Raw genomic sequence first — 18,391 nt, 5'->3', positions numbered from 1 at the left:
GCTAACACGGTGAAACCCCGTCTCTACTAAAAAAATACAAAAAATTAGCCGGGCGAGATGGCGGGCGCTTGTAGTCCCAGCTACTCGGGAGGCTGAGGCGAGAGAATGGCGTAAACCCGGGAGGCGGAGCTTGCAGTGAGCTGAGATCCGGCCACTGCACTCCAGCCTGGGCGACAGAGCGAGACTCCGTCTCAAAAAAAAAAAAAAAAAAAAAAAAAAAGGCTATTTTCACTTCTTTTGTGGATCTTCAGTTGCCTCAGGCCATCTGGATGTATACGTGCAGCTCACAGGGGATACGACGGCTTAGCTTGGGCTCAGAGGCCTGACAAAGTCTATTTTGGGTTTGATTCTAGTCCACCACCTCCACTTGTACTTTCCCATCCTCAATTTCAACCTCCAGAAAATTAGGCAAACTGGAAAGTAAACTAATGCGGGTCGTGCTGCTTCCGCAGGGGGGCCAGGACTTCCGTGGGAGCTCCTGCCGGGTCCGTAACCTCCGACACAGCTAACGTTTTCAGGCCCGCTTATATTCTCACGAATGGTTTTAAACCATTTCGTGTCCATCCCTAAATTAAGAGGCCTGAGGGGCAACAGGAAAGAGCGAGGACCTCCGCACAGTCTCCAAACCCCTAAGTCCCGAGGCCTGGACCATCCCGGAAAACCAGGCTCCTCTCCAGGGAAGCCCTTCCTTCCTCCCCGCCCACCCCGCGCGGAGGCCCCGGGGGTCACGTGGCCGTCGGGGGAGGGGGAAGTGGGTGGCTCGGCGGCCGCCATCTTGAGGATTCGGAGGCGGGGCGTGCAGCGCTCAGGGCGCGCGCTTCGCTTCCCCTCCCCTCGCTCAGCCTCGCACCGGCGTCTGTGCTCCTCCCCACTTTTCTTGGTTCCTGCGGCCGCTCCCTGAGTGGAGGAGCGGGGAACCCCGGAGGCGGGGGGGGGGGGTGTGTCGGACGCGTGCTCGCGCCCTCCAACCGCCAGCCGCGGGGGCGCGCTCGGCCAGGCCCCCGGGGCGACGCGGGGCCGAGGGGAGGGGGCTGCTCCCGCGGCTGAGGCAGCGCGCAGCGGCCGAGGTGGCGGCGGCTGCAGCTGCGGTGGCGCGCTCAGGGCCTGCGTCTAGGGCGCCCCTGGGTCAGCGCTGTCGCCGTGGCCGCCGCTGCGAGAACCATGTACCGCAGCAGCGCTCGCTCCTCCGTCTCTTCCCACCGGCCTAAAGACGACGGAGGGGGCGGCCCGCGCAGCGGCCGCAGCTCTGGCTCCTCTTCAGGCCCGGCTCGCCGCAGCTCACCGCCGCCTCCGCCCTCCGGCTCCTCGTCGCGGACCCCGGCTCGCCGACCCCGCTCGCCCTCAGGGCACCGCGGCCGCCGCGCCTCGCCGTCCCCGCCACGGGGTCGTCGCGTCTCCCCGTCCCCGCCTCGGGCCCGTCGCGGCTCCCCGTCGCCACCGCGGGGCCGACGACTCTTCCCGCCGGGCCCGGCCGGCTTCAGAGGCAGCAGCCGAGGGGAGTCTCGCGCCGACTATGCCCGGGACGGCCGCGGAGACCATCCAGGCGACAGCGGCAGCCGGGTAATCCCACCCCTCGTCCAGGACTCCCTCCATCTCCCAGCCCCCTCGCCCGGAATTCCCGTTTCCAGAAACGCCCGGGGCCTCCAGACCAGGGTCTTAAGCGCGAAGCCTCCGGCCAACTCCCTTGGGGATGCCGAGCCTGGAGGCTTCTGTCAGACCCGGGAGCGTTGACACAATAACGGGCTCGGGAGCGCACGGGCGCCTGGTCGGGAGTGCGCGCTCCGTTCCTTAGGAATAGGCTGGTTCTCTCACGCCGGGTGAGGTGTGGAAAGTTTGCCAAGGCGAGGGGCATTTCGTCCAAACCGTGTGCCTTGGTACTTTTTGTAGAGTTGACGTGTCCTCGGGGTTCCGTTGTTTTCATCCCCTTAAACCTGAGCTGCCTCCCTGGATCTTAGGGGAAAAAAGCCGAAATGTCAGTTTTTGTGGCGAGTTAGGGACACTTGGGACACTTGAACCCTACCAGGCTTTACGTCTAGAGTGTAAACTGTTAGCTTAAATGAATTGGAGCTGCTTCTTCGGAATGAAGTGTGCAGGACCACAGTCATTGCCATAGCCACTAACTCTTCATCAAGTTCTGTGCCAGCAATTATGCCTAGCCTTTCACTTTACACATTCTTTTAACCCTCACAACTCTTTGAAGTGAGGCCGTTAATATTCCTTGTTGTACAGCCGAGGAACCAACCCAGAGAGATTCAAGTAACTCGACTAAGGTGACGCGGCTAAGTGGTGGAGATGTGATTCAACTCAGATCCTCCTGGTTCCTCAAACCCGTGATTTGAACCGCTATGTTTCACTGCTAGAGGAACGGAGCATGAGATTAAGTTTAGTTTTAGAAATAGTGTTGACCTTTAACCATAACCACCACCCCAAGAGATCCTCTAGGTAGAGTCTGGTGTTTGGGAATTTGTTTTATTTTTAGTTCTTCAATCTTTTTATTATTATTTGAGAAAGAGTCTCACTCTGTTGCCCAGGCTGGAGTGCAATGGCGCGATCTCAGCTCACTGTAACCTCCGCCTCCCGGGTTCAATCAGTTCTCCCACCTCAGCTTCCCAAGTAGCTGGGATTACAGGTGCCCGCCACCATGCCCGGCCTCTTTTTTTCTTTTTTTTTTCTTTTTCTTTCTTTCTTTTTTTTTTTTGAGACGGAGTCTCGCTCTGTCGCCCAGGCTGGAGTGCAGTGGCTGGATCTCAGCTCACTGCAAGCTCCGCCTCCCGAGTTTACGCCATTCTCCTGCCTCAGCCTCCCGAGTAGCTGGGACTACAGGCGCCCGCCACCTCGCCTGCTAGTTTTTTGTATTTTTTTTAGTAGAGACGGGGTTTCACCGTGTTAGCCAGGATGGTCTCGATCTCCTGACCTTGTGATCCGCCCGTCTCGGCCTCCCAAAGTGCTGGGATTACAGGCTTGAGCCACCGCGTCCGGCCTCTTTTTTTCAACTTAGTAACAAAGTTCTGCTTTTTTGAGTGGCTCTCTAACATGTATGTAAGTACTGTGAGTACTTTGGTCAGGTTAATTGTTTTGTCACTATGTTAAGATATTCAGTTGAGCAGTGCCAGTGTGGGTGGCAGTCACTACAGAGGAAGCAAGAACAGAATGCTTGTTTCCACAACCTCCTTTTCTTCTCCAATGCACAATGTATTTGCTCTGGTCTTTTCTGTCTGAGTAAATAGCATCATCCATTGCTTACATCAGAAACAGTCATTATCTCCCTTGTTCCCACATCTAATTTGTCAGATTACCTCATCTGTCTAACCCATTAGCCTTACCTCTAGAATACATCCCCAAAACTGCCCTCCTGCCATCACTCTGTTCTAAGCCCTATTACTTCTTGCATGGATTGTTGTATTTGGCTGCTTTACGCTCCGCTCTTGCTACCCTCCAGTTTATTCTGGAGGGTACCCAGAAATCAAAATGATTTTTAAGCCCTCACTTTATACATTGACATGTATTTATTGAGCATCTACTTTGCATTAGGCACTGTTCTGGACTGCCCTGGGGATACAACAAAGTACAAACCAGGCAAAAACTCGTATCCTTATAGAGTTAGTATTGTAGCAGGGAGAGTTGGATAATAAGATGAAGTTAGAAACGCCATGGTATGTTAAATGTAATTAAGTACTAAGAAGGACTAAGAAGTACTAAAATAGGTCCGGGCGCCATGGCTCACGCCTGTAATCCCAGGACTTCGGGAGACCGAGGCGGGCGGATCACGAGGTCAGGAGATCGAGACCATCCTGGCTAACACGGTGAAACCCCATCTCTACTAAAAATACAAAAATTAGCCGGGTGTGTGGCGGGCACCTGTAGTCCCAGCTACTTGGGAGGCTGAGGCAGGAGAATGGCATGAACCCGGGAGGCGGAGCTTGCAGTGAGTTGAGATCCCGCCACTGCACTCCAGACTGAGGGCGACAGAGCGAGACTCCGTCTCAAAAAAAGGAAAAAAAGAAGTACTAAAAGCAGAGAAGGGAGTTACAGTTTGTGTGTGTGTGTGTGTGTGTGTGTGTGTGTGTGTGTGTGTGTTTAATAGAGTCATGCTCTGTCACCCATGCTGGAGTGTAGTGGTGTGATCATACCTCACTGCAGTCTCATACTCCCATACTCAAACGATCCTCCCACCTCAGCCTCTTGAGTAGCTGGGACTACAGGCATGTACCACATCCCAGCTGATTTTATTTTTAAAAAATTTTTTGGTGTGGGGAGGGATTTCACTGTGTTGCCCAGGCTGGTCTCAAACTCCTGGCTTCAAGTGATTCTCCTGCCTCAGCCTCCCAAAATGTTGGGATTACAGGCATGAGCTACCATGCCTGGCCCAGGGAGGTAAAATTTTTGATAGAGTAGTCAGGGAAGGCCTTCTGGGAAGGTGATTTTTGAATAAAGATCTGAAGGAGGTGAGGGTGTGCTGTGCAAGCATCTGGAGGAGAAATGTAGTCAGATGATATCACTATCCTGTGTAAAACCCTCCTGTAACTTAATTGCACTAAGGATAAAATCCAAATTTCCCAACCGTGGTTTCTGCCTATCTTTTCCTCTTCTGTCACTTTGCTGCAGCCACACTGGCCGCTTTTCTGTTACTTAAAATACACCAAGCTCAATACTGAGGTGATTCTTTCCTTTGCCTGAAACATCCTTCTACCTGTTCTTTGCACGGCTGACATGTCATCATTCAGGCCTCAGGTTATCACCTGAGAAAAACGTTTTCTAACCATCCTATCTGAAGTAACTCCTTTTATGATATCATATTTTAATGACTTTATAGCACTTACCAGAAGTACTTTTTTTTTTTTTTTTTAAACTTCTTTTTGGCTTCCCTCCTTCACTAGAAATATGTAGGTTCTGAGAGCAGAGACTTTATTCACTTCTCTTTTCCCATGCCCAGTAAGAATGAGAGGTCACTGTTTAGGAGAGTTAGAGGTATGGGCTATTCTCTCTAAGAAAATAATTATTAGAAAGTGCTTTATTTTTGGAATAGTGTCTTACCATAACCATTTCTCACTTTGTTGAACCCCAACTTTGCAGGGTGGTTTTTTGTTTTTTGTTTTTGAGACAAGGTCCTGCTCATTGCCCAGGCTGGAGTGCAGTGGTGCAGTCATGGCTCACTGCAGCCCTGACCTCCCAAGCTTAAGCTATCCTCCCACCTCAGCCACCTGAGTAGTTGGGACCACGGGTGTGGTGTGCACCCCACACCTGGCTAATTTTAAACTTTTTAAATTGAGATGGAGTCTGTGTTGCCCAGACTGGTCTCACATTCTTGCTTGGGCCAATACATCTCAGCCTCCCTAAGTGTTGGGTTTACAGGCATGAGCCACCATGCCTGGCTAACTTTGTAACTAGGGAGGAGAATGTTTTTGGATACAGGGATGTCTTGACCCTATTGACTAACCATATTATCTTTTACTTTTGTAGAGACGCTCTCCTGGTCTGCGTTCTGACTCTTTGGAGAAGAGCTTAAGGATCACTGTTGGCAATGACCACTTCTGTGTTAGCACACCAGAACGGCGACGGCTTAGTGATCGGCTGGGGTCACCAGTGGATAATCTGGAAGACATGGACAGGTAGGCATCACCTACGGCAGTACATACTATACTAGTACTTGAAGGCCGAAATGTTGCTGTTTTCTGAATGATATATTTGAAAGGATGGTGCCAGCTCTAAAGTTATTTCCTATACCACGTGCCTAGTACAAAATATAACATTGGGATAGAATTTCTAAGTGGGAAGAGTATAATGATGTATAGACTCTGTTGCTGAATAAATTGTATAGAAAAAAAGACTTTAAAAAGGTCATCCTAGTCTGACTAGAAAGAAGAGGCTGAGGGGACATAATCAGAGTCCTCCAAACCAAGAACAGTTGAGATGGTATAGATTCAAAAACAGTGAAACTATGAGAGGTCCCTTTCCAAAGAAAAGTTCTGGACAAAATGGGAAGTCTTTTTAAAATGGTGTTATTTTTTAGCTTATCCAGGCTGAAACATAGATTCAGAAAGGGTTTAGATAAGTTCATGTCTAATATATGTGTGTATGTGATGTGAAGTAGATAAAATATTAATAAAAAGCTAGAGACCTTCAAAAATGTTTAAGTTCAGTTATCATTTTACAACTATTGAGTGCTGAGGAAGGGTAGATACACCCAAGAGAGTTGGATATAGACTTCAGGTGCTAGAAACTTAACCATATATAGAATGTAAATAATCACATCAGGTGTTTTTCAGCTCACAAAAATCAAAGTATGGATGGAAGTTCAGGAAAGCACTCTTTCTCAGAGCTGAGACCTTGACTGTTATGGTCTCTGCCCAGCACGTTGGGAGTTTTGACAAATGAGTAGCAGTAGCAATAAATCAATGTAATGTAGTTTCAAACTGAGACTGTCACTTGCAGTGTTGAACAGAGCATATCTAGGCGGGTGGGGGAGAGCTGGGCAGGAAGTCAGAGGACCAGTTTTGCCGTTGGTAATACTTCAAAGTTCCATTGGCTGTGGATGCAGTGAAGCAAGGCAGAACAGTCTTTTTTTTTTTCCCCAGGCCTAATTCACTTTATATTTCTTATATAAAAACCCTATGTTGGGCTGGGCGCAGTGGCTCAAGCCTGTAATCCCAGCACTTTGGGAGGCCGAGACGGGCGGATCACAAGGTCAGGAGATCGAGACCATCCTGGCTAACCAGGTGAAACCCCGTCTCTACTAAAAAATACAAAAAACTAGCCGGGCGAGGTGGCGGGCGCCTGTAGTCCCAGCTACTCGGGAGGCTGAGGCAGGAGAATGGCGTAAACCCGAAAGGCGGAGCTGGCAGTGAGCTGAGATCCGGCCACTGCACTCCAGTTTGGGCGACAAAGCGAGACTCCGTCTCTTTAAAAAAAAAAAAAAAAAAAAAAAAACCCTATGTTGTAGCCACAGCTGGAGCCTGGGTCCTCTGCACAGAGACTCTGGTGTGTGTCTTGATGAGGTGGTCAGTGAATTCCTGATAGGGAATCCAGTCTCTTTCCAGAGGTCGGGGGTCAGGTAGCTGTAGGTCTTAGAGATGGGATCAAAGGTGGCCTTGGCAAAGCCACCCAGCGTGGCAGTGCAGCCCCTGGCTGAGGTGTAGCAGTCATCGATACCAGCCATCATGAGCAGCTTCTTGGACACGGGCTAAGACGATGCCAGTGCCCTTGGGCGCAGGGATGAGGCGCACCAGCACAGAGCCGCAGTGGCCTGTCACCTTGCAAGGGACAATGTGGGGCTTATGGATCTTGTTCCCCCAGTAGCCTCTGTGCACAGGGAGAATAGAGAGCTTGGCCAGGATGATGGCCCCACGTATGGCAGTGGCCACCTCCTTGGAGCACTTAACGCCCAGACCAATGTGGCCATTGTAGTCCCTGATGGCAATAAATGCCTTGAACCTGGTGCACTGGCCAGTGTTGATCTGCTTCTGCACTGGCATAATCTTCAACACCTCATCCTTGAGAAAGACCCCCAGGAAAAAGTCAGTGATCTCAGATTCCTTGATGGGCAGGGAGAATAGATAGTTCTCCAGGGACTTGATCTTTATGTCCTTGACCAAGCAGCTCAGCTTGGTGACAGGCATCCACTCCTTATCTTTGGCCTTGCCTCCATGAGCTCCGCAGCCTCAGCCCCATCCACGGCTGCAACCCCGGCCCCTCCGCGGAAGCCACCACGGTTCCCCATCCCAGGGCCCCTGGGCCTCTGCACCCACCCCAACCCTCCCACTGACATCATCCGCCATTTGGTGTTTTCTCATAGAAGAAGCAAGGCAGAATAGTCTTATGTCATATAACATTGAAGCTTCTAAAGGGCCTCAAGATATGGGACTGTATTACTTAATTGAAGCAGTAGCCCTTGCCCTTCTGGCTGCTTCTGTTTTGGGAAATGATTGAGTAGGTAGTCTGGGTAGGTGGTACGTAGTATGATTGTCTTCATTCTTTGCTGAGGTTTTGAGTTAGTTTCAGCAGTTCCTCTTCTTAGGCCTAGGATGTCACTTCCCCTTTGCATAAACTTTGTTATGCATATGTGCTTCAGATAACTAATTGTATTTTTAAATTACAAAAATTAAAAGTTTTCCTCTTAGGGGGTTTGGGGCAGCAGTCTTCTTTCTAGAATCATGTGTTTCAGAGACACGGGTCTACTTTAGAGAAAGTGAGATTGAGGTTCTAAGCAGAGATACAAAGCCATTTAAAAAATACTGTTGCCCCCTACACATTTCTCTTCTTTCCCTTTTATTCAGTATGGTTTGTGTGGATAATTACTGTCCATTAAAACCAGGCCACAGGACCATTGGCATACTCAGGATGTCTCCTGACAATGAGTCTAGTCTTCAACCAATGATACAGGCCATTTATATCCTTTGTATGTAGATGTTTGGGCCTGGCGCAGTGGCTCACACCTGTAATCCCAGCACTTAGGAGGCTGAGGTGGGCTAATCACTTGAAGTCAGGAGTTCAAGACCAGCCTGGCCAATATGGTGAGTCCCTGTCTCTACCAAAAATACAAAAATTACCCAGTGGTGGTGCATGCCTGTACTCCTAGCTACTCCAGAGGCTGAGGCAGGAGAAGGTTGAACCTGGGAGGCAGAGTTTGCAGTGAGCCCAGATTGCACCACTGCACAGAGCAAGACTCTGTCTCAGAAAAAAAAAAGAAAAAGTGTATGTAGATGTTTAGTTTTTAAAAAATTATTTATTAATTTATTTTTTGAGACAGAGTCTTGCACTGTTGCCCGGCTGGAGTGCAATGGTACAATCTCAGCTCACTGCAGCCTCCACCTCCCGGGTTCTAGCAATTCTCCTGCCTCAGCCTCCTGAGTAGCTAGGATTACAGGTGCGGGCCACCACACCTGGCTAATTTTTTGTATTTTTAGTAAAGATGCGGTTTCACTGTGTTGGCCAGGCTGTTCTCGAACTCCTGACCTTGTGATCCGCTGACTTCGTGATCCACCGACCTCGGTCTCCCAAAGTGCTGGGATTACAGTTATGAGCCACTGTGCCCAACCCCTTTTAAATTTATTTTTAAGAGACAGGGTCTCACTCTGTCACCCAGGCTGAAGTGCAGTGACATGATCATAGCTTAGGGTAGCCTCTAACTCCTGGGTTCAAGTGATTCTTCTGCCTCAGCCTCCCAAGTAGCTAGGAATACAGGCACACACTACCTTTATTTTTGTAGAGATGGGGTTCTCACTGTGTTGCCTAGGCTGGTTTCAAACTCCTGAGCTCATGTGATCCTCCTGCCTCAGCCTCCCAAAGTGATGGGATTGCAGTCGTGAGCCACCATGCCTGGCCAGATGTTTATTTATTTGTTTTTTTTCTGAGACTCTAGTATTCTTTCTCTTCCTTTATTGAATCTGTTAAGTTTTATATCAGGTTTGGATGATAGCGAAGTTGGGTTTTAGTGTCTCTTCACCTTAGCAGCCCTATATGTAGGACTGTAATTCTTCTCAAAAGGGAACATGAACAGGTAATGTGAAAAATTCTAAAACACTTGGCTTCTAAAGACCTGTGGATGTCAGGTTGATTTCTCCTGTTCATCAAAGTAATTTGCACATTTAAAGTTCCATTCATGGAGCTGTTTATTTTTAAAAAATCATTATCTTTTTAAAAGACAATGTCTCGCTCTGTTGCCCAGCCTGGAGTGCAGTGGCGTGATCATAGTTCACTGTAACCTCAAACTCCTGGGCTCAAGTGGTCCTCCCAGCTCAGTCTTCAGAGTAGCTAGGACTGTGGGCTACACTGCCATACCTGGTGAATTAAAAAAGAAATTTTTAGAAATTGGGGGTCTATCTATGTTGTCCAGGCTAGTCTCCTGACCTCAAGCAATCCTCCTGCCTTGGCCTCTCAAAGTGCTAAGATTATAGATGTGAGCCACTGTGCCCAGCTTATCTCCTAATTCCTTGTCCTTATTCTGATAGATTGAAGGAGTAGGATTTTTTTCCCCTCTGATTTACTTTAGGGAATAGAAGCAAACAGCTTTCTCGGGGCATTTTTGGGTCTCATCAACAGAAAAGAATAGAGAGTTTAGGCTCTGAAGGACCTTTTAAAATATATATACATTTTTTAACAGCTTTATTGAGATACAATTTGTATACTATATAATTCACCCATTTAAAGTGTACAGTGATTTTTGGTATATTCAGAGTTGTGCATCCCTCACTACAGTAAATTTTAGAACATTTTTATTGTACCAGAAAGAAGCTCTGTGCCTTCAGCCATTACTCCCTCCGCCCTACCCCCAGCCATGGGCAATCACTAATGTACTTTCTGTCTCTACAGATTTGCGTATGCTGGACATTTCATATAAATAGAATCATATAATATGTGATCTTTTGTGACTGGCTTCTTTCACTTAGGATATTTTTTTTAAGGTTCATCCGTGTTTGTAGCATTCCTTTTTATCGTTGATAATATTTTATTGTATGGGTATACCACGTTTTGTTTATCCATTCATCAGTGGTGAATGAATGGATAACATTTGGATTCTTTTCACTTTTAGCAATTATGATTAATGCTGCTCTGAACATCGATATAAAAGTTTTTATATGGACATATATACATTTTTTAAAAACTTGTTTAACAGAGATTTGTAAACACAAAAATGTAGAATAGTATAGTGAACCGCCATGTCCTCATTACCCAACTCCAGCAATCAGTTTTTTAAATAGATAGACCTTATTTTAGAAAACAGTTGAACTCTTAACCAAGGCTTTCAGGGAGTGTCCATCACTGGACTCTTTCAGGGTATAGGAGATTGTACTCTTTTTAGGGCTCACTCTTACTACAGCCAGTTCTCTTCTCATATCCTTTTGGAGTTCTGGGGAAGGAGGACATGAGCTTCTAATAAGCATCCTGATTTATGCCTACATATATGTGATAGCTTTATTAAGAAAACTGTTTTTATGCCTTTTTTCTGTCTCATTCTACTGGAGATTCCAAGTCTGTACGGAGGCTTTTTGAGAGCCATCTCATTTATAGCTTCTTGATAGTACTGGATTAGATCTTGGGCTAGTATTCCATTTCATGGTGACATGTAATAGTTCTAGTGGGGAAGCTGAATGTCGGAGTGTGAATGAACTTGCCACTCCTCATCGAGCTTATGTTTTCTTTCCCTATACTAATATGATAGAGACTTCTTGTGTGGTAAATGGTGTTTTGACAATGGAGTGACTCAACTCATGAACATTCCTCTCTGGAAATAGGTGTGTTTATGGCTGACAGACCTATAGAGAAAAATTTTTACCCCAGTTTGATTTCAGAAATCATCCTTGGTTTATTCCCATTTATTCCTATTTCATACTACATTGAAACCTCAACATTTCCCAAATTCTTGGGAAGAAGGTGGGTAGCAGAAACCTGGATCCCCACAGGTGGCATTCTTGTTAGAGAAGGTAAATAAAGTTTGTCCTTGATAACCTTTCATAAATTTATTCCTAGGTCTACAACTTTGAACAAAGGCAGGCTGGTGAATAAGAAAAGGCAATGTTTTGAGGTTCTGCTGGCATAGTCTCAGAGATGGGAAAGCAACTACTAAAAAAACTAGGAAAAGTCATTTCTAGAAACTCACAAAAAACAAAAGTAGCTACTAGAAACTGCAGAAGACACTAATAGTTACCATCCTCTAGTTGATAATTCACTCTGGAATGTGAGTGACATGTAAGAACTTTTATTTTCTATTCAGATTATTTAGAAATTTCATACATAAAGTGCTAGAGGATCTTTATTTCTATGATTTAAATCAGAAACTGTCATTTTGTGTCATAGCCATAGCCCCCGAGAAGGTTAGGACTATTGGGTGTGGTATAGAGTTCTTAGCTAAAAGAATAGATGTCCCATCCTGGATTTTTACCTCATGCCTCAAAGGTCTGAGACCTTTGTATTTAATGAAATAAAAATGTATGGTGAACCAAACCATCACTTTCTTGTTTATAAGCCTGAGAATAACAGAGTTTTTGTAGATATCCAGAGAAGGCAAAGAGGGTGACAAAACAGGCTGTGAGAGAGTTTTTTGGTTTTTAATATGTGAACCATCGAGGCAAAGCATTGGAGAACTTTCTAAAACTTATGAGAAAATCATGCTAATTAGAATAATCGTTTTTTTAAAAAGTTACCCTATAGTGAAACTTTTTTTTCCAATTGAATTGTTAGAACCTTAATATACAGACTTAAAGTTGGATATAGTATGATTTAACTGGGGTAGAAGGTCCAGAGCCCTGCTGGTTCTGCTTTTTTAGTACCTCCTTTCTTTTGGTAGCTCTTGAGCACTCTTTACAACCTCTGGAACACAGCTTTAAAACCATTGTTCTGAGCCACGTGCAGAGGCTTACACCTGTAATCCCAGCACTTTGGGAGGCTGAGGCGGGCAGATCACCTGAGGTCAGGAGTTCGAGACCAGCCTGGCCAACATGTGAAACCCCATCTCTACGAAAAAAATGCAAAAAAATCAGCCGGCGTGGTAGTGCATACCTGTAATCCCAGCTACTTAGGAGGCTGAGGCACAAGAATCGCTTGGACCAGGGAGGTGGAGGTTGCAGTGAGCCAAGATCACGCCACTGCACTCCAGCCTGGGCGACAGAGCGAGACTCTGTCTCAAAACAAAACAAAACAAAACAAAATAAAAAAATCCCATTGATCTGGACTGGTGTTTCTCAAACTTTAAAGTACAAAAAAAATCACCTTGAGATCTTGTTAAAATGCATATTCTAGTTCAGATCTGCTTGGGGTGGAGCTTTGAGAAGCTGTATTTCTAAATAGTTCCCAGGTAATGCTAATGCTCTTTGGTCCGCACTACACTTTCAATAGCAAAGAACTAGAATTTAGCTTGTGTGGAGTTGTGTAACTTGCATGATGTTTTGCATGCCCCAAGTCTAGTCAAAGATATTACCCAAGAACCCTGTCTAGATATATTGGTAATATTAACTCTTGGTTAGAGGCCAAAGCTGCTTGCACCCCAGGGAAAGGGAGAGGAAATGTTATTGGACTTCATGATAATAGGCTTTTGCCTTAAGCATTTTATAGCCCCCTTGACAAAGTCCATTTGTTCAGTGATGCTTCTCTTTTTCCTCAGGGATGACCTGACTGATGATTCTGTCTTCACTCGAAGCTCCCAGTGTTCTCGGGGTCTTGAGCGATATATTTCCCAGGAGGAAGGGCCTCTCAGTCCCTTCTTGGGACAACTGGATGAGGACTACCGAACAAAAGAAACTTTTCTGCATCGATCTGATTATAGTCCCCATATCAGTTGTCATGATGAGCTTTTGCGGGGAACAGAACGGAATCGAGAAAAACTTAAAGGCTACTCTATACGATCTGAAGAAAGGAACCGGGAGGCCAAAAGACCCCGTTATGATGACACAGTGAAGATTAACAGCATGGGAGGAGATCACCCAAGTTTTACATCAGGAACTCGCAACTATCGACAGCGTAGACGAAGCCCAAGTCCTAGGTTTCTCGACCCTGAGTTTCGAGAACTGGATCTTGCCAGACGAAAGCGAGAGGAAGAGGAGGAGCGAAGTAGGAGCTTGAGTCAGGAGCTGGTTGGAGTTGATGGTGGTGGTACTGGCTGTTCCATCCCTGGATTGTCAGGTGTCCTAACAGCATCGGAGCCAGGATATTCTTTGCATCGGCCTGAAGAAGTATCTGTGATGCCCAAGAAGTCCATTTTGAAGAAGCGGATTGAGGTGGACATAATGGAGCCTTCCATGCAGGTCTCTGCTGCATTTCTTGTAGGGCGTGCTGCTTTTCTTGTAGGGCGTCTTGCTAGTCTCTCTAAATATCTTAATGCCTGTTTACTTTCCTGTGGGCTATGTTTCTAATAGTGTCTTTGTAATATATGCTGGACCAACATTGTGAGCTATACCTTCTAGGACTGTGAGCTACACCTTCTAGGACTCTCCAAACGAAACTGTAGGCCTTTTAATGCATCAGTAGAGGGTTATATTGCTGTATATTAGGCTTTATATTAATAAATAGATATTTTGGAGAGTATCTACTATAAGTTTTTTTCCTTAAATTGGATTATCCTTTGGCAATCTTTGAATATGGGTTTGTTGGAAATGAAGCTTGAAGGGCAAAGGGAGGAGGTGACCTCAATTTTCTCATCTCTCTTTAGAGAGAAGACAAGATGTATGAGTTGTAGGACACTGAACTAGAAATCAGGTGATTCTGATTTTGGACCCTCTTCTGCCACCAACTTACTGTGATTTTTAGACAAGTCACCTCACCATTCTGAGCCTTGATATTTTTCCCTCACCTGTGAAAGGATGGTGAGACCGACCACTAGTGGAAAGACCACTAGTTTTTAGCTGTCCTCTTAGGAGATAAAGGCTTCTGAAGAGGTTCGCAAGTAAGGGAATGCTGATGAATTAGTGTTCCAGAGTTTCATGACCCCACTTCAGCCAAAGCAGCTCTCTTTTTTTTTTTTTTTTTTCTTTTGGGGATCCATAGAAAAGAAAACAAGCTAGGGGATCTCTAAAATTCTTTTGAATTCAAATTCCTTTTAACGCATAGATAAAGGTGAGGATTCCATCCAGTTTGCCTCACTTCCTGTTTCTCCTTCTTAACAGCAGAAATGTGGAGATAAGGTGACTCACATTTTGAATCTGGCTAAGGGTATTCGTCCTCCCTTTTATCCATACTTATATTTCACCTGTTAATTCAGGAAGACCAAAGTATTTAAGTAATTTATCTCAGTTACTAATATTCTGAGATTCTGCATAAGACTAAATCAGTTGTGTTTGTCTTTGCAGCTTGAGAGTTTTTCCAGCAGTACCAGCTCCAGCCAAGATCACCCTCTCTACTCTGGGCACCCATCCCTTCCACTAAGTGGTGCTATTGCTGCTTTTGCCTCAGAGATTGAAAACAAGGGGACTATGGTAGAGACTGCCTTGAAGGAACCTCAGGGCAACCTCTACCAATGGGGTCCTCTTCCTGGGATTCCCAAAGACAACAGTCCTCTCAGAGAAAAATTTGGAAGTTTTCTATGCCACAAGGATAATTTGGATTTGAAGGCCGAGGGACCTGAGCGACACACAGACTTCCTGCTGCCCCATGAGAGAGCTAGCCAGGATGGCAGTGGTTTTTCCCGCATTCTGAGCATGTTGGCTGATTCTACTAGTACACAGGAAAAAAGGCGACGTAGCTTTCCTGACATTGAAGATGAGGAGAAATTTCTCTATGGGGATGAAGAAGAGGATTTAAAGGCAGAATCTCTACCAAAGCCCCTTGGGAGCTCTGAGAGTGAAGTTACGAGGCAGAAGGCAAGCTCCCTGCCGTCTTCAGCTCCAGCTGTAAAGCTAGAATCACTAGAAGAGACCAATCCAGAATATGCCAAGATCCATGACTTGCTCAAGACAATAGGGCTGGATATTGGAGTAGCGGAGATTAGTCAATTGGCTGCACGCACCCAGGAACGACTTCATGGCAAGAAGCCATCATTACGGTCCTCAGCTGACCGCCGTTCCTCAGTTGACCAATACTTTTCAGCTGACCGCTGTTCCTCAGTTGACCACCGCTTCTCAGCTGACCGCTGTTCCTCAGTTGACCACTGCTTCTCAGCTGATCGACGTTCCTCAGATCCCCACAGACTAGAGAGCAGGGAGGCACATCATAGCAATACCCACTCTCCAGAGGTGTCCCATCCCCACCCACCTTCTCCTGTGGATCCTTACCTGCTCACAAAAAATAGCCCTCCATTCCTAAAGTCTGACCATCCAGTGGGTCATATTTCAGGACCAGAGGTGGTTGGTAGTGGGTTTCAGTCATCTGTTGCAGTCAGGTGCATGTTGCCATCAGCCCCATCTGCCCCAATTAGACTTCCACACACTGCTGCTTTATCTCAGTTTCACATGCCAAGGGCCTCTCAGTTTGCTGCAGCTCGGATACCTCCAAATTACCAGGGACCTGCTATTCCCCCTGCCTCCTTTGATGCCTATAGGCATTACATGGCATATGCAGCCTCAAGATGGCCCATGTATCCCACCTCTCAACCATCAAACCACCCTGTACCTGAACCACACAGGATAATGCCAATAACCAAACAAGCTACTCGTAGCCGTCCCAATCTGCGTGTGATCCCCACTGTGACTCCTGATAAGCCTAAGCAGAAAGAGTCTGTGCGAGGCTCAATTGCTATGGCCCAAGTGCCTGTTCAGGTGTCCATTCCGTCACTCATAAGATATAATCCAGAGAAGATCTCTGATGAGAAGAACCGTGCTTCCCAGAAGCAGAAGGTGAATATTAGCTTTGGGCATCCTGTGCCTTAGTTTTCTACTTTATCATACATTTGTATATGTTTTTTAGAGGGGGTTGAAAATTTGTAAGGCTCTTTCACTTGAAGTCCTTTGGAGGCTGCCGTCATCACCCTGAGAAATGTATATTGTTCCTCAGTTTTTCACACTTTTTTTTTTTTAAAGACGGGTCTCACTCTGTCTCCCAGGCTGGAGTACAGTGGCGTGATCTCATCTCACTGCAACCTCCGCCTCCCGGGTTCACGCCATTCTCCTGCCTCAGCCTCCCGAGTAGCTGGGAATACAGGCACCCGCCACCACGCCTGGCTAATTTTTGTATTTTTAGTAGAGAGGGGATTTCGCCATATTGGCCAGGATGGTCTTGATCTCCTGACCTTGTGATCCACCTGCCTTGGCCTCCCAAAGTGCTGGGGTTACAGACGTGAGCCACCGTGCCTGGCCCACAAATGTTTTATTAGGACTAAACAAAAGTCTGGCCTTGGGTCGTATTGTGATTGCCAGACTTCTCTTTTTTTTTTTTTTTTTGAGACAGAGTCTTACTCTGTCCCCCAGGCTGGAGTGCAGTGGCGCGATCTCTCACTGCAAGCTCCGCCTCTTGGGTTCACGTCATTCTCCTGCCTCAGCCTCCCGAGTAGCTGGGACTAGCAGGTGTCCACCACCACACCCGGCTAATTTTTTTGTATTTTTAGTAGAGACGGGGTTTCACCGTGTTAGTCAGGATAGTCTTGATCTCCTGACCTTGTGATCCGCCCGCCTCAGCCTCCCAAAGTGCTGGAATTACAGGCTTGAGCCACTGTGCCCGGCCCAGACTTCTCTTTTTTAAGTTTAGTTCCATCCAAATTAATGGTCTTCAAACACTGTAGATAGGAACTGGGAGCCTTGAAGTCTTCAATATGATTTCATAGTGGAGTGGGGAACCAAAATTGGGTTTGGTGAAGGAGAATCAGTAAGCCTGTTTGATCCCAGTGAATTCTATATTCTTATCCTGTAGTGATTATGTGAGTTAAAGCTAGTAATTAGTTGTTGCTTGATAATTGAAGCAAACCAACAAATATACTTTGCTTGTTCTGGTTTATCTTAGAGCCCAGGAGTAACAGTAACATTTTTGACATGTTATTTATTTAAAAAATTATGTGTGTGTGTGTGTATGTGTACATATATTTTATATAGAGATGGGGTCTTCTCAGTGTTGCCCAGGCTGATCTTGAACTCCTGGGCTCAAGTGATCCTCCCCTGCCAGCCTCACTCGGAGTGCTGGGATCACAGGCATGAGCACCGTGCCTGGTCTCTAAAATCATTTTTTATATTATCCAGGTTCATTGGGTTCCCAGGCTGTGGGAAGAAAGCAGTGACTGGGGTAAAGATATAATTCTAATAATTCTGATAATTTAGAGCAGTAGGTGAAAACTACATCAAGATAAGGAATACTTAATAGAAGAATTTTGAGTGGAAGAGTTAATACTTACTATTAATTGTAAAGGTACTTGTTTAGAAACATAAAAATGTAATGTGTATAATTTGGTTTGCTCATAAAAGTTAAGATCTGGCCATGCGTGGTGGCTCATGCCTGTAATCCCAGCACTTTGGGAGGCTGAGGTGGGCAGATCACGAGGTCAGGAGATCGAGACCATCCTGGCTAACACAGTGAAACCCCGTCTCTACTAAAAATACAAAAAATTAGCCGGGTGTGGTGGCACACGCCTGGAGTCCCAGCTACTCAGGAGACTGTGGCAGGAGAATTGCTTGAACCCAGGAGGTGGAGGTTGCAGTGAGCCGAGATCATGCCACTGCACACCAGCCTGGGCAACAGAGCAAGATTCCGTCTCAAAAAAAAAAAAAAAAAGTTAAGACCTGAAGAAAAAAAAATAGAGGGCCAGTCTCAGTTTTTTGCAGTTAAAAAGTGTTAGCCAATTATTGGGACGACAAAAAACACTTCAGTAGAAACTTAACTTCAGTCTTTAGTTTTACTAAAAAGTCTTTTGAGAAAGGGAAATAGGTTCAATATAGACAAAACTTAAAACTTCAGAGACAGTGTTTGGAGGTCATACACTTTCTCTTTCCTTTTATAAATCTAGTCCTTAAGTCAGGGTGCTGATAATACCTAGGTCTGTTAT

The 18,391-nt window shown here is 46.1% G+C and overlaps 1 protein-coding gene across 1 annotated transcript in view; it reads left to right on the top strand.

The window, feature by feature from the left end:
- Positions 1-856: 856 nt before the first annotated feature.
- Positions 857-18,391, top strand: part of ZNF318 (zinc finger protein 318) — a 34,767-nt gene continuing 17,232 nt past the window's right edge. Inside the window, exons 1-4 of the mRNA XM_033217239.1 lie at positions 857-1,560; positions 5,461-5,609; positions 13,097-13,736; positions 14,778-16,259. Of these exons, the coding sequence (XP_033073130.1) occupies positions 1,162-1,560; positions 5,461-5,609; positions 13,097-13,736; positions 14,778-16,259 (2,670 nt within the window). The 5' untranslated portion in view covers positions 857-1,161. The remainder of the gene's footprint in view (positions 1,561-5,460; positions 5,610-13,096; positions 13,737-14,777; positions 16,260-18,391) is intronic.

Source organism: Trachypithecus francoisi, unplaced genomic scaffold (genome assembly GCF_009764315.1).
Source record: "Trachypithecus francoisi isolate TF-2019V2 unplaced genomic scaffold, Tfra_2.0 Lachesis_group10, whole genome shotgun sequence".
NCBI lineage: Eukaryota > Metazoa > Chordata > Mammalia > Primates > Cercopithecidae > Trachypithecus > Trachypithecus francoisi.
The sequence above is the reverse complement of the archived record's forward strand: the minus strand, read 5'-3'. Positions and strand labels throughout refer to the sequence as shown.